Source organism: Salvia hispanica, chromosome 4 (genome assembly GCF_023119035.1).
Source record: "Salvia hispanica cultivar TCC Black 2014 chromosome 4, UniMelb_Shisp_WGS_1.0, whole genome shotgun sequence".
Classification (NCBI taxonomy): domain Eukaryota; kingdom Viridiplantae; phylum Streptophyta; class Magnoliopsida; order Lamiales; family Lamiaceae; genus Salvia; species Salvia hispanica.
This window is the reverse complement of record NC_062968.1, coordinates 46,244,136-46,261,955: the sequence shown is the minus strand read 5'-3', so window position 1 is coordinate 46,261,955 and position 17,820 is coordinate 46,244,136. Positions and strand designations below refer to the sequence as shown.

At 32.6% G+C, this 17,820-nt stretch overlaps 1 protein-coding gene and 1 long non-coding RNA gene across 2 annotated transcripts; one reads left to right on the top strand and one right to left on the bottom strand.

Moving 5' to 3' along the window:
* Positions 1 to 235: 235 nt before the first annotated feature.
* Positions 236 to 1,144, bottom strand: LOC125219750 (cytochrome b561 and DOMON domain-containing protein At3g25290-like). Its single transcript, XM_048121798.1, has one exon. The coding sequence runs from the start codon at positions 1,097 to 1,099 to the stop codon at positions 395 to 397; it is 705 nt and encodes a 234-aa protein (XP_047977755.1). The 5' UTR covers positions 1,100 to 1,144; the 3' UTR covers positions 236 to 394.
* A 10,250-nt stretch (positions 1,145 to 11,394) lies between these two features.
* LOC125224145 lies at positions 11,395 to 12,923 on the top strand. Its single transcript, XR_007176829.1, has 2 exons — positions 11,395 to 12,706; positions 12,781 to 12,923. It is a non-coding gene; the product is annotated as an uncharacterized LOC125224145 (long non-coding RNA).
* The last annotated feature ends 4,897 nt before the right edge of the window (positions 12,924 to 17,820 follow it).

Here is a 17,820-nt window from a genome sequence, read left to right as displayed (position 1 = left end):
AAAGCAAGCACAATCAACTTTACCCAATATTAGTTATTCGAAAACTTAAGCCTTAAATATTCAAAATTACTACACTTAAATAGTCATTTTTCTTCAAATTAGGTATCCACGATTCCAGCTGGAAATAAATATACACCGCAATAATGATATAAACAAGTCCACATTATGATACACACCCACAAAAATGAACTTTAATTTTTTAAAATACTGTCGCCTACAAAACTTTAAAATCAAATGAGGGAAAGGATACATTACTGTATTATTTAATGTGTAGCACTCCCAAACAAAACAAAACTTTTATTTGAAGATGTCGTTTACAAAAACTTAAAAAAAAAAAACCAAGACAGTAAAATAAATAAAAATGTGTTAAGCATTCCCGTGAGCAATGTGGCATCTAAAATCCAAAAATGGAAACCCCAAGCATCACACAAATTCCAAACACCCCCAATCCACTCCCCCACGCGCTCTCGCCTCCGTTTACATTTCCGCTCTGCCCTCCGCCGGGCCCCGCCGCGAAACCCGGCGCAGGTGCCGGAGCACCACCGCCGGGCGCGAGCTGCAGAGTGGTCTTGGAGGCCAAATTATCGGGCGCAAATGCGTGCTTGGCCGGCACGCCGTCGACGAGCGCCGATCCGACCTGCCAGACCTGATTGAGCTTGGCGCTCCCCTCCGGCAGCGCCAGCGTGGCGAAGATGGTGATCGCGCCTTTGGAGGACTCGGCGCTCTTGGTGAGCACGTGGTAGGAGATCGGGGACTCGGAGATGGGGCCGTAGGAGGTGATGTTGTAGGTTTTGACCAGCGTGGATCCGTTGGGCGCGGCGAAGGCCACCAGCGACTGGGCGCCCACCATGCCCGTGGCGCTCGGGTTGAGGGCCCACGCCACCCAGCCGTCCGGCTTCGCGGGCGGGGCGGTGAAGGCGATGGAGAGCGTCGGCATGGGCTTGGCCGCCGCGTCGTAGTTCCAGTGGAGAGAGGCGTCGAGTGTGGAGAGGTCGGTGCAGTTGCCGAATGTGAGGTTGTGTTTGGAGAATGTTTGAGTTTTGCAGGTGAGCGACAATGCCGGAGTGGCGAGGAGGAGGAGGAAGAGGAGAGAGGCCATGGCAGCTGGTTGAGTTGTGTTGTGTGGAGAGGAGAGATATTTATCAAAAAGGGGTTTATATAGAGACTAAATTCCAATAACTCTATTTTTTTTAATGCTAATAATTCATGATCCATTTTTTTTACAAGGTGGGAAAGATTCTGTTCCCATAAGAATTTGAGAATCAAAGATATAATTTAAAGGTTATTCAGTCTGAAAAATTATATCTCATGATGAAATATGTAACTTATAATTTAATCGTATATGGATAATTATGTGTTAATTAGTTATAGCCATCTTTCATAACTAATAATCTCACAATTTAATCTGGATTATGATATGATAAATAGTGTTAGTTAAATTAAGTTTTATGTAAATTGTAAATAGAAACAAAATTTTACTTAATAATAATTGTACCGAACTATTTAATCATATTTACATACACATAATATGAATCTACGTAAGATTGGCGTATACTTAACTACTATAGGAGTAATAATTTTGTGACCACAAAGTCAAGTGAGTGTAATTTCTTTCGTCATACCTATAGAAATCATACTATTTAAAACGCATTTATGAATATCATTTTGGAGGCTAGAGAGTTTGTTGGGAAACAAATGTGTAATAAATTAAAGTTAAACAGTATGTATACTGAAAATGTTAGTAATTTTTTTTATCATCAGGGCGTGGTTTTGGACTTTTGGTTATACGACCTGCGAGTGCGACCATAAATCATACGCATACTTAAAAATGAGGAAAAATCTTTTTAGTTACACGACGTTGGCAGAAAGCACACTTACAAATATAAGAAAAAGAAAAAAAAAGCATAAACGCTGAAATAATAGAGAATAGAAACACATGAGTGTATATGGGTGTTGGCGGAATTGCGGAATGGAATCCCAAGGATGATCTGGCATTTTGATGAATTGTGTTTATTAGTAGTATTCGTTTTATAAGAAGTGGCAACGTAAAGATTACACATTTCTGTGTTTTTATAGATAATGAATCTTTCATAACAAGAGAAAGGGAAAATAGAATTAGAAATAGAAATGGAAGTCATTTTTGGGGAGATGGTGCGTTTGGTACACGCATACACTAAATGTGACAACGTGAGGAGTAGAATTTGGAGGCATGCGCACGATGCGTGATGCTTCTTTTTACTTTTATTATTTTCCAATAATTATTACTGTATTATTTATTCGTAGTCTCATTGAATATGCTACTTTTGACTTTCGTCATTTATTCCATCATAATATAATTTCCTTAGTTAAATTGGATCCAAATAGCTGCCTATCATTATAAATTTATCACTCTTTAAATATAATAGATGCACTATTACTTATTTTTGACAAGGCTCAAAGATTTTGTGTACACACCATGACCATCCTTCTCCGCTTCTCCCCTCTCCTCCATCGCCGCCGATGCCTCCCTTGTACTGTTTGAGCTTACTATGTGTGCGTACATGAAACTAACTCTTTTTAACCAAATGCACATCATTATAATAATGAGTAAATGTCATTTGTGGTCCTAAACATATGATAATTTTAGGATTTTGGTTTAGAACATTATTTTTTGAATTATTGCATCCCGAATAAGTGAAAATTGTCCGAATTTGATCCATTTTCGACGGTGCCGTTAAAAAATTGATGGTCAACCAAATTAACTCAACTTTGACTGGATTAACAATTTTAACACAATAACATATTCTACCTTTTTGGTCATAAACATATTGTCTTTGTTCATCCACCATCACCATCACCATCCCCTTCATCCCCGAAAAACGGCCCCCAATCCACAGATATTCGACCGTGGCGAAGGTGTTGAACCAGAGCCGCGTTTGCTTCTGCGGCTCGCATATCTCCGCCACCCACTTCCCCAGTCCGCTGCCAAACGCCTATGTGGATTGGGGGCTGTTTTCTATGGATGGAGTAGATGAACAAAGACAATATGTTTAGGACAAAAAAAGTACTCCCTCCGTCCCATCGAAGATGACTCACTTTCCTTTTTAGTTTGTCCCAACTAAGATGACTCATTGCTTAAAATGGAAACACATTTATCTCTACTTTATTCCATCTCTCTTACTTTACTCTCTCCTCTCAACACACAAAATAAATTTGCATAAAATCCCGTGCCGCCCAAGGAAGGGGTCATCTTCCTTGAGACGGAGGAAGTAGAAAACAGTTAGAATATGTTATTGTATTAAAATTGTTAGTCTAGTCAAAGTTGAGTTAATTGGCGTTGACCGTCAAATTTCTGACGGCGCCGTAAAAAATGGATCAAATTCGGACCGTTTTCATTTGTTCGGGATGCAATAATTCAAAAGATAATATTCTAGATCAAAATCGTAAATTTATCATATATTTAGGACTACAAATAACCTTTACTCTATAATGTGCTAAGCACCAGGTCGTATATGTTAATTTTGGTGAATTTCATGAACATCGTGTAAGTCGACATATTTTGGCCACAACAACAAAAAGTAAAGAAATGCATTTGTAAAGAAATGGCTGCACTTCAAAACGCGTTCAAAACAGTAGTTTGGTGAATTCACGCAGTCAATGAGCGAAATCATTAGCATCTTTTTGGATGGTGGTAGTTAAAAATCCATAAACAATAAAATAACGAGTAAAAAGAATTTTTCCATATAATTAAATATTCTTCTTAAGTTATTTAAATGTGTTTTGCTATTTAATTTCTTAGGATTCGATGGCCCGGTTTTCAGGCCTTGGCTTCAATAGTTTAGTTTATATACTTATCGATTGATTAATTTCATATAAGAATTGGCATAGTCATATGTAGACCAACCACAAAAATAGTAATCTAACTGCTAAATCAAAGGCCTATTTTTATAATAAAAAAATAATTAGCACAACATAATCACTTAAACAATACTTAAGTAGCTTATCCATAGAGCCTTATCAATATTTCTGAACATAGAATTTTACGGAGTATTTGAATGCATCACATTGGCGAAGTTAAGCAAATATCAAGCACGTGTGAAGGAAAAGCGAATGGCATTATAACATTATTCAATTGGCTGCACAAAAGAGCAACCACGTATCTTTTTCATTCCAACCAAATGCGGCAACGATGTCTCGCCGCTTTTTAATCACGCATGCCTAGTTCACGCACTGTGTATTTGTCAATTGTCAACGATGGGTAGATTGGAAAATAGGTACCCCATTTTCACATTTATTATTTTATATTATCATAATTATAGGTAAAACCACTGATTATTCATAAAATATTATCGATTTTTTTAAACATTATGAATGCAACATGATGTGTAAAATGAAAATAATAACAATATCACTACACAATATGTGAATAAGAGGTTCAAAATTTCTGCCGGGAACGTCGAATAATCCATTGGTATAATAACTTTCTCGTGAATTAGTGACAAAATAAGACTGTCAAGTTTTTTTCTAAATTAAAATTTTACTATCGTATTTCTATTAGGAAGCTATTATTACAGGCAGATTGATGATTCAAAAAATCGCAGAAAATTTTCAGACTATAAAATCCACATTTATTACTGCATCCGATACGAGCATATGTTGGGGAATATCCTTCGTATCCTAGTATCCCCTCCGACCCACAGTCTCACTTTAGCAGTCCCATTAAATTTTGTGCGAGTTTTAAGAAATGTAAAGAAAAAATTGGTGAAAAAAGAATGTGAAACTCATTTTTATTTACTATTAGTTCTACAATACTCCCTTCGTCCCAAAATAATTGTCACTCTTATTGTGGACACGGGTTTAAGAAATGTAAAAAGTTGGTTGGAAAAATTAGTGAAATGTGATATCCACTTTTTTATATTGATTTATAATAAAATATGAGTAAAGTGAATTAGTGGAATATGAGACTTACTTACCATTTATGGTGAAAATGAAGTGTGACAATTAATGTGGGAAAGACCGAAATGGAAAAAAGTGACGATTATTATGGGACGGAGGGAGTAAAATATTAGTGGAATGTGAGACCCTTACTATTTATGGAAGATTCTAACTGAGACTCTTAATGCGGGATGAATTAAATAGACTAGGACTGCTAAAGTGGGATGGAGAGAGTATTACTGTCTTCATCCCATATTAAGTATCACATTTTGTCATTTCGATCCGTCCTACAATAAAGATAATTTTTCACTTTTACCATAAATGGTAAGTAGACCACACATTCTACCAACCAATTCTACTAACATTTTATTGTTAAACTAGTAAATCCCCAGCGCGTTGCGCTGCTGACGACATTCCGTGCCAAATCTTTTATATACAACGTACAATATTTGAGAATACAATATTTATGAATAGATATTTTCTTATAAATCAATAAGAAAAACAAAATCCCTCTACAAATACAACATTCACTCTTTATAATAATGACAAAAATTTATTTCTAAGAAACTTAATATAAACCTTAAATTATTCACAATCTTCAGTACTCTAAAACAAAATATATACAGAAATACTAAAAATAAATCATACCACCAATGTCAATAGAAAAACACGCGATATTCATATGATTTTGTACAATAATTTATATTTATACATACTGTACTTCATATTAATACTACCAGTTATAATATTAAAAATACAAAATCATATTATTATATAATTTGCAAACACAAACTACAATTTTTTCTATGTTAATTGATAAACGAATCTTTCCAACAAACCCTAAAAAATTATTGCGAAAAATTATAAAACAACATGCAAATTAGGAGATAAATTCGGCAAAACATAGAAAACAAAAATCACAACAACATCAAATGCAACATTATACTTGAACGATGCACAAGTAATAGTTAATAACTTTTCATCTATTTATAATAGTATTAATTAGTTACGTATTCATCTAATTATCGTATTAGCAAATTACATAATCATCTAATTATAATATTATTTAATTACTAAATTGTCAATAGAAAGAGAATACGTATGTGGAGTACAATATATTAAAATACGTCTCACCTAACATTCAATAAAGGCAACAACCATTTTCATCTTCCACAATTACTCTTGTAAATATTCTCTCACACCTAAAACCATTTCCATCTTCCATATTCTCTTTGTAAATTTCAAATGTTCAAGTGGTCAAAAAATGTCTATGCAACCAGAGGAGAGATACTCGGAAGATAACATTGCAAGATTCACTACGATAATTTCATCCGATGAACAATCACAAATGGTATGTATTGAAATTTATTTATTACTTTTAGCTTCTTTTTTTTTGAAATAACATTCCTTGTATCATCAAAATTCAAAAAGACAATTACATTTATGTTAAATAATACTCCCTACAACAGATCTTTCCAGAAAAATTTCAAGAGAAATATCAAGTTGAGATAGGCCCAACGTGCGAGCTTGAAAACAGGTTTAATAACTACTGGATAGCAACAATCAAACAACTTCCAAACAGAAAAATGTGCTTGGACAATAGATGGCAGAAATTCCACAAAGATAACCACTTGAGAGCTGGAGATATCTTGACTTTTGATCTGATTTCACCCAATTGCTTCTATGTGGAAATATATGATGGCACTACGCAATGTGCTAAAGAATATCAACCAGAATGGGGTAAGAAATTACAATAAATTCAACTTTGTTGATATAAATTTTAATATTCCATGTTTTAATCATTACTTTATAGAAGGAGCTATTGTCATGATCGACAGACCATCATCTTCAGAACTCATTGTTTCACCTTCTTTCAAATCAACCATGGCAACATCAAATCACAAAAAATTGGTAAGAATTTATATTTTTATTTCATAAATATATTTAATAATCATTGAGTTTATTGATTTATAAATTGAACAATTGAAATTGATAAATTAATGTAATCAACATTATAGCACATACCAATTCAATTCTGGAGGACACATGTGATGAACAAAGACGTTGAAGTCGCAATCTTTGAATTCCAAGAGAGAAAGTGGCAAACATACTTGAAGAGCACTAAAGATAGAGTGACAGTCTCAACAGGATGGTCAAATTTCTTCCATGAAAACTCATTCCACACTGGAATGAAATTGAATTTTCAGTTGATAAGGAATACCCCTACCATCAAGTTCAAAGTTACTATGGCTGAGGTAAAAATAAATAGTCTATAATTCATGTTTTAACTCAATACATGATATTTCTTTGATTGATAAATAAAAAAAATAATCTTGCACTATATGTTATGCAGCAATCCCCATTAATCATGACAAAATACAATGTTTAAGATTGTAATTTTTTATAGTAGTATTAAATAAATATTTAATAACAACATTAGTAGGAGGAAAACATACCTTACTAACTCCATTTTATAATTAAGCTCATTATCGATATCATAAATAGAATGTTTTGAAGACTATCACTATATCTTTTGCAGTGATGACGGTGACAAAATACAATGTTTTGGAGAATTGCTGATCAAGTAAGCGGATTTCAAAAACTGTAATTTGTGGAACAAACAATATGTATTTTTAATTGATTATGTTTTAAGTACTCTATCAGTAGTAGACAATATGTAGTATGCACTCATCAATTAGCATCTATTTTGTATTATATTTATGGTGCAATTATCAATGACACAAAATTTACTACGAATATAAACATCTAAATTACATAAATATATCATGAATTATGTTAAACTAAATAAATAATAGTGCAGAAACTGGGGTAAATACATATCTTGCAAATTACATATAAATGCAAAAAATATTTGTTAAATTTCAATAATATAGTGATATAGAAATATTTATCAAATGGTAATGGTATAGAGATAACCTACACCCTATATTCTCGGTTTTAAGGAGGAATTTAGGAGGAAGTCGCTTATTTAACCAATATTTATGCACCATCCCTCGTTATTAAGTTTTAACTAATAAAGTAGATTTATGCTTTTATATTTATTACTATCAATACACTACTATACAACATACCTTATTTGACTATTATATATGATATTACTTTCTTGTATTAGTTACTATTTTCATATGGTTAAACATAAATATCTTGTTAAAATTAAAATATGATAGCTAGTATAATATTAAATTCGTCGAAATTACTTCAAAATTGTTGTAAGTAAAGTATACACTTAATACTACTACTACTATTCATCCAATTATTCAAAATATATAAATTAAATGTAAATATAAATATAAATAACATACAATGCATACAAATATATACAACATACACAAAACAAAACAACTGAACTACATTGAAAACATAACAAAATCTAAAACGAATCGACAAATCTTAATGACAAAAACTTTTTAAATTCATAATTACACTACCACCAATTGACAATTCTTCTTTTACATTGAAACTCTAAAATCCAAAATATATCTCATACATACACACATAAAAGAATACAATATATCATGGATTCAATCACTACGATAAATATTAGAGTATAAATGACTAACATCAATGTAGTATCACCGAATCTGTTATAACTTTTTATACATATAAACATACTATATGAGCTACAACGCCAAAACTTCCATCTTAGACCACAATGATAATCCAACATCTACAACATCTCAAAACCATAGAGCTAAACATATAATCATACGAAATAATTAATAATTAGTTAAACACTCATACTATTAAACACAAACATCTTATAATTATAACAAACAAAAATTACACAAACAATGAAAATAATGTACATCATCAAAGTTTGAAATATCATGGTTCAATAGTAACCTTGAAAGTGATGTATGGATCTGGTAAGAGCATATAAGTAACTATGCTCCCAATTTCCAAACCATTTTCATCATAGAAAATTCTCCAACCACTATGCAAAATTATCAAATCATCATCACATTGTGCTACTTTCATATAAAAATATCGCCATTCACACGTAAGAACAACTTGATGAAATTCCCTTTCAGGTAGATGTTGTCTCCAAAATGAAAATGGTAGTTCCTACATTTGAAAAAAAAATATCGATATCATATTTAAATTAAAATTTTTAATCATACATAAAATAATTAAAACAATCAAAATATGTTAATCTAAAAGGTTTAGTTTGATAAAAAACATATTTTTGATAAACAAATATATAAAACGAAATATATTATTAATAAACTATTAGAAACATACCTTACTCATAAATAATATTATTACTAATAAAGAGTAATATATTATAGTAATAAAAAGTATCATACAACATCAAAAATTACCAATTCATAACGTTTTTCTTCTTGTATGACTACACTAAAAGAAGGTCCATGCAAACTGCTTTGAAGGAATGCTGAACTTTGTAAAATACCTAAAATTACAACAATAAGATTCAATTATTAAATATAATTAAACATTATACATATTTAAATTGAAATCAACTTATATGTAGTTAAAATAATTACTTGGTAATCTTGGTGCAGGTTTGATCAAGCCATAACTCGCGTAGATATCAGCCATGAACAACCCACCACCTTTGTACTCCAAAGTTATTGTGTCATCCACTACAACGTTATTCTCAGTAATAAAATTCTTCCATCCATATAACAAATAATAACATCTGTGACGAAAATAAACTTCAACTTTCCATTGAAATTGAGTGGAAAACATCATTATTTTACACTCTCTAGGTATTAAACACGAATCACTTCTTAGAAAATTAGGAGGCAGTACCTATTAAAATAAAAAAAATAATATCAAATAATTATTTCAATAAACAATATTTTGATAAATGGCATTATAATCAGATAATGGAATCCTAATTTTAAGATCTTACTAATGTATTTAAATTGAAATTCCTGTTCACACGAACGCAGATCTTTGGCTGCTCATCAAAGGTAGGGCTTGAAGAAGATTCCCCATCAGAAGTTGACATTTTATACTACAAAAAAATCAGACTTTATTATACAAACAATTACAAACTTAAAATAGTACTACTACAATATCCATTAAAAGTTTGAGTACTTCAAATATTTAAGGGTTTTTTCGTATAAAATTTATTATAAAAAATCACTTTGAATGTCACGACCACAACTCCCTAGTGCTAGTGAGCGTAGCTATTTCGCGACTAAACAATTCTCAATAATCAAGGGACAACATAGAAAGGATGAAATCACTTAAATCAACAGTATCAAAGGCATATGGGTACATAGTCGAAACGTGATCAGAGTAACAAGACTAAGTTCAAAGCTTGCTAGTACATAATTCTAGGTCTTGCAGCGGAAGAGTCCAAGACAAAATAGCACGTATGAAGACATGCTACTTTGGGCTACCGAACTACTTATTTAATATGCTTGTCCCAACACCTTCGCCTGCTCGTCCACGTTCAACCTGCACATTCGAAAATAACATGCAGGGCTGAGTATTTGGTATACTCAGTGGGCACATTGCCAAAAATAGTTCTATATTTAATTGTCAATGCCACAGTTGAGTGATCATGGGGTTTTACTTAAAAGACCCGAGTCACTAAAATACTTTTCCTTTAGTAAAGATTTGATTGCGCAATCACGTAACATAGATATACCATATCTGAACCTTGTGTGAACCGGGAATGTGGCCACATTCCACGACGGTCACTGGACCGGCCAACCCCTTTTGTTAGCTCACGGTCCCCTCATGTGTACACTAGTCCGAGTAGGGTTTGCGGCCCTACTGGAACCCGAATTCGATTTAACTTGAATTGGCATAGCCAAGCAGATAGGTAATCATAAAACAAAACATGGCATGACAATATACTTGAGCAAAGAATCACATTTTCATACTGAAATCACGTTTTGAAAGAATGCCCACCTCAAAAGCTAACGCTCCTTCCGGAATTTCCTTAACTCGGTCTTAGATGACGTTCGAAGACGTCCCTTTAGGAAATAAAAGATACTTAATTAGATTTTTGAGATATCCATTAAGCTTAGACATGAATGCATCCTAAGTGCGATGATCATTTTATTCTTCCTTTAAAATTTCTAGAAGAGTTCTAGAATTCTTGATTATTAATTAAATCAGCAGATTTAATTAAATTTGAGAAATTTATTCGCTTTACTAGAGGGTGCTACCTCCTAAGCCATTTATTTAAGTACTAAAAATTAGGCTCGAGGTCTATTCATCGTTAGCGTATTATAATTTCTTAAAATTAATCATCCGAGCACTTAAGCTAAGGTCCGGAAAAATTAGACTTATCTTCGTGGAAATAATTAGCGGACTATTAATTAATCCATAACATATAAAGGCCCATGATTTAAATAAATTCTTAGTCCATACTTTAATTAATTGGTGGCCCAATCTATTACTAGAGAGGCCCAAAACAAGGAAAAGATGAGAGAAGTAGGGGAGGCCCAATCTTTAACCATAACCCATCGACATCTCTCTCTCATTTCTTCACTCTCTCGACCGAAACCCTAAGCGGAAGAAGGAGGCGGCGCCTCCTCGTCGCCCGTCGCTAGGAGCTCCGGTCGGCGCTTCCCTTGCGTCGCCGGAGATTCTGATGCCCCTCCCTCACAAACCCTCGGTCTCAAACTCATCTTAGAACAAAATCCCCAATTTCAAAACCCTAGCTTTGAAGAAGGAGGCGGCGGAGCACTCCACCGTCGTCTCTGCTCCAATTTCTTGGCGATTTAGCGCCGTCGCCGACGTCTCCGGCTGTGGTAGACGCGGCTTGACCCGCCTTGAAGACCAGCTCCGCCACCGCTTCATTCTTGACTAGCGGAGCCGCCGACAGGGAGGAGGCATCGCCCTTCTCTTACGCCGACTGTCACCGACGCGAAGTCAACCGCCGACGCTCTGCTGCCGGCGCCACCGGCGACTCGTGCCGCCGCCTTCCGTCGGCGTCACGGAGAAACTCTCCGCCTCCCGTCGCACCATCGCCGGACAATCTCTCTAAAAGCTAAGTTCTATTACCCCTTTCATTCCTTAGCCCTTTTGATTAAACTGAGGCAGTAGCTATGTGCGATTAAAACTTTGATTTTGGGGTGTAACTCACTGGAATGAGCTTGATTTTTGGGCTAAAGTGTTGATTTTGAAACGGTTATAGTTTGCTACTGAAATTTAGCATGAGGGCAGCCTATTGTGCTCTTGTTCCATTTATGAGTTAAAGCTCTTCAAGGCTACTACTGCTATGAGATTTCTCTAGCAAATTCTACATCCTTGAGCTAGCATGATGTTCTAAACAAGGGCAGAGAGTGTGCTTGTGTTATTTTGATTGTGCTTCCTAAGTTGTGGTGCCTCTATATGATGATATGTAAAGCTATTGGGGAAGGAAGATGGAGGTGTATTACCTCTGGAAAATCGAAGGAGAGGCTGTCTTTGATGCTTTTCTCCACTTGTTCCACCCTCTACTCTCGGTTTATGCTGAGATTTTGAAGTGTGTGTGAAAGGAAGTTGAATGTGTTGTGGAGGAAATTTTATAGGCAAATTGTGGTGTACTATGGGGAATTAAATGGGGCTGTTGTATCACTTGTTGTTATGCTGCAGAAAATCCCACTTTAATGATCCCATTGCCCCTCCTTCTTGGCTGCAATTTGGCATTACATGGGTACCTAGTACTTGGCTAGCAATTTGAATCGTTTGATTGTGCAGAGAGCAGGTGGCTGTTGTGCCAAGGGTGTTGCAGGGCTGACTTTCCTCTTATGGTGATTCTTTGGGTCATCTATAACTAAAGAAGGTTGTCTCCATCCCTAAGGTAAGAGTCCCCCTTTTTTTTTTCTTTGTTTTCTTTTGTTCCTTAGTAGACAAGAACTGACTTCTACCTTGCAGGTCGAGACAAGCTTGGTTGCCAAGCTGCTGGCTGTCTGGAACAGTTGATACCTCGGCCCACGGCTGACCGGAAAACGGGCCGCGACTATCGGCCCGGGAGGAGAGACCGATTCTATTCGATTAATGCACATTTTATCCTTTCCTTTTCTTGTCTCCTTTATTTGAGGACTTGCTCCATGTAACGTATATATATATATATATATATTTTTGTTGTTCATTAGCTAATTTTGTCCTATGTATTGAAGCATTTGAACGTTAGCTGCTCGTTAATTGTTTTCGAAATTTCTATTCGCAAATTCGTGATATTTTACAGTGCAAAGTCCAATTGTTTAGTTCATTTGATTACTTTAGCTTTTACTTGCAACTAAAAAGAATTAAATCTCATAACAAGGGCTCGAGTTCCAATAACTCTTCATGGACGGAGAACTTCACATTCTTAGTTCGTTCTAAAACAAAACGAAAGGAAAGAAAATATGATGCGGGTATTACATTGAAATACTACCAATTTTTGTAAAGAATACAAAATTTTCTTCCTCAAGCAAAACAATACAAAATTTTACCTCTGTTTGCTTTTCTTTGCGTCGAAACTGAAAATCTTCTAAGAAATGTTTTTCACTATTGACAGAGAAAGGAAAAGGAGAAAATAGATCGGCAAGAGCACAACTATACTTTTTAAAGTAGACACAGTTACCAATAATTTTAAATAACACACCTGAAATCAATAGAGAGAATAAATCAATAAATTAAAACAAACAAAGACAAAATACAATAAAGGAGAATATTTTACAACAAATATTTAGTTAAAGTATTTTTACACGGATGGATTATAAGTAATTTACATTTAATATAAATTTAAAAATCAATGTTAAATGTCCACTATAATCGTACTATATAACACAGTAAATTATATATAGGGTAGCATAAAACGTATATTTCTTCATACAATTCAGTATACACGCATATCTATATATCTCTATAATTAATATTACTCCTAGTAACAAAACATACAATTTTATCTTGAAAACAACGAATAATTACTGAACCTACAAAAGGCAATAACAGTTAATTATTACATCTATAAATATAGAACCCTATGTATACCACTAATAATATCACCCTGACCCTCTATCTACTCAATGATGACACGTTCAATCCAATAAATATTGTATGCACCTCTGGTAGTACAAATTAAATTACTTGAAACGACAGAAGTACTACTAATAACATTAAATTAAAATTATAAATGCAAATCTTATTGTATGCATATTGTAATCAAAAATAAAATTACATTAGTATTAAATTAAGGGTAAACAACCAATAAATAGTTAACTTTGATCAAAATATGACTTATCCCACAAAGATTAAAATCAGCTAATTAAATAACAAATTTCAGTTTTTCTACTTTATAGTACATAAATAAAATTATAGGTGAAAAACTTGAATTATACATACATTTTTTTTATAATTTGAACCTCAACTAAATAATACGTAATCTCAGTCCAACTTTAAGTTCAAATAAAGTTTAACTCAAAATTTAAATTTTACACAAATCTAATTCATGACTAAGTTCTAAATATATATATTGAAAACAATCAAACTAAATAAAAAGACTGCCAGCTCTCGTAAAAGATATTGAAAAGACAAAATGTCTACAATGATTGCAAAAACTGACCGCATGTCATTTCACAACTAATCACATCGTATAAAAAGAACTCCTACTATTTAATAGTAATATACTACTTATACTTCATATTGCTACCAAAATAATATTTGTTCAACATACAATGTCAAATTATACACACCTTGACACTTCGAGAGCTAATCGCCCGTGCTATGGCTGGATTGAAGATGGAGCAACATACAATCCTGAAGACTTCATTACTCTAACACCACAACCAAGCAAATGGGAACAAAAGTCAAACCAAAAATCACAAGAAAAAAATAAAATGAAGGCAGTATATGAAGATGAAGATGAGGACTCTGAAGAGATAACACGGTAAGAATTTAAATATTTAAGAAAAAAATTTATTACTATATTACTTCATTCATGTTTAACATCATCTGTTTAAATAAATTCGAAATTTCCTATCAACATATAAAACCTGACATTTGTTATTTTGAATATTATAGCACAACCAAAGTTTCATCTGAAACAATAGCAATACTATGCAAATGGAGACCAACTTTCCACAAAGTGTACAACCCTTCCAAACATGCAAAAATGATGGTAAGAATTGTTTGCTTTACAATTTATATATTTCATCTGCAACAAATATTTTAATTAATGTCATGATTATCGCGAGTAGAACTTCAATATTTATTCATGTTGCATAAATATATCACAATCTCTAGTTGACACTAAACCTGTTTTACATGTAGCACATAATTTATATAGTAGATGAACATATATTTAATTATTTAATATGACACTGAATATTATGCATATCATCACAAGAATTCAATCTTCTCAATATACATATAGCTGAAAACACCAAAAATTCACAAAATATTAATATACCAACAAAAAGACAACAACAATGAGAGTGGGTGTACATTTTCGAAACTAATGGTAATATTTAAAATTAAAATGAGTAATAATAAAACACAAGCACCTGATAAGATCACAACTTCTGGAGGACCTTTTCTTCGAAACTTAAGAGACTTTTTAATTTTTTTCATAATTTCCTTATGTTAATAACTGCAGATTCATTCTTATGACAGTAATTTAAAGTATCAAAACATTAATAAATCATTTTCTTGAAGTTCGAATCAATAGATGATTTAGAAACGCAAAACTATTTCTTTAATTACATAAAACAATACCCAAAAGTTAAAACCCACTGTGAACTTACAATTTATAATTTTGAAGTTATTCTATTAAAGATTAAAAATAGAAATATAATAAGTCAAATATCAAAACAAATAACATCTGCAAATATTTACATAAAATAATTAAACACATTACAACAATTAAAGGAAACACTGATAATTAAACCTCAACTGCCAATATTATATGATTAAAGCAGGAGAAATTCGTAGAAATACATATTTGTTCATCTTTCTTGAGTCCGAAAGAATCAGAATCAAGAACAAAATGAAAATTAAAGATGAGCAATCATACAAACCAACATAATACTAATATACTAATACTAAGACAAACGACAAAATAACCACCCCCGTAAGTCTATCACATTATCAACAAAAACACCTTCAATCCTTGGGTTCAATCTTAACCGGTACCAGCTTATGCTTCTTCTTGGAATACTTAATAGATCCATTGAACTCTTCAATCAGCTTTCTCTTGAGACCCGGAGTAACATCACCTTCACTCTTCAAAACAACACTCTTCTTGCGATCCAAGGATGGACAAACATCAACTACAGCATCAACATCAATGACAAAATCTTCATTCATCACTCCAGGAACTCTGCACAAACCATTAAGACTCACACGACCATCATCGGGAAGAATCTCCACATCAGTTTTTATACCACTCGAGCCAGGACAAAACAACTTCTCACCATACACCTAATATGCAAAATTAATTAATTAATTAATTAATAATAATAAAATCTAATAGTAATCATTAATTACTATAAAAAATTAATTAATACTACTCTAAAATACCTGCAGAGAATCTTGATCATCACCCAAATTTACAATGGGAGACAGCCTGTCGCACTCTTCTAAGAAAAGATCATCTAATGATTGCGAACAATTCCCTATGTCCAAATTTGGAAAAATATTTGCAGAATATTGGCGAATCAAATCCTCATCAGTAACAACTTTTTTGACATTATAGGGTTTCAAGCTTAAGAAATCATCCTCTTTCCTGATAGAAATATCGACATAAATCGAGATATATGCATAAAATAACAAATAAAAAACACGTGTGTATACTCCAACTTTTGAATTAAATTTCATTTATTAAACATTACATGCATAAAATCACATATCAACAACACGTGTAAAACTAATAAAATATTACACATCAACTTCTAAATTTATACTCCCTTTATTAAATATATGTATACGGCACCAAAATAAAGCATAATTAAAATACATTATGCGAAAACTGTTCATCTGTAAATACTAATCATTGCCAATCTCAGAACTGAAGTATATCAACATTTAAAATACTGTATATTCTTCAATTATAACTGTATATGTTAATATTTTTACATTCCTTAACTTTAATATAACATACTGAAAAAAGGAGCAAATACATAAAATTGTATATAAATGAAGAGTCTGGAATAACTTCTCACATTAAACAAACAATGTAAATCTATATAGGAATAAAATTTAATAAAAAACCTATAAATACACACAATGTAAATCTACATCGGAATAGACCTTTTAAATTTATGTCAATCATCAATAAATGAACTACAACTCACTGCAAAAGAATTCTGATTTGTAATCCTATCAATTGGCAAGAGAGAATTTCTGCAGATACAATTTTGGAGAGTACAATTAACATATCAATTTAGGAATAGAATTATCCCTTTGATTTTCACACAAATATCAGAAATATTAATGCAAAAAATTTAACATTTAAAATATACATATAAATTCATACATGTATACAAACACCTCAATATTTTATCATAAGATCAAAACTTTAAAAATTTGTCAAACAAAAATAAACACAATGATACAACAGTAATAACACAATCTGTTTAAAAATACAACATTCAATACATACAAACAAACCATTCACCACTAACTCAATAATGGTTTTAATTACATGAGAAACATAGAAAATCCAACAATTAAACTGAAGATATAATCAATCTACAATAAATACGTACTCCATAAAGTTTATTATTAGTTGAAAACGGGAAAATAATGATTGCACTATGAATATATCAATAAAACAAAAGAATAACTACACTACATTTGACAAAACAAAATCTGCTCTGAATCAAACAATAAATTTATTGCAACCAAACAAAAATTTATATACAACATCTCCAAATGTAGAACAAAATTTATTTTGGCATACAATTTAGACAAACATATACTCCATGAGTAATT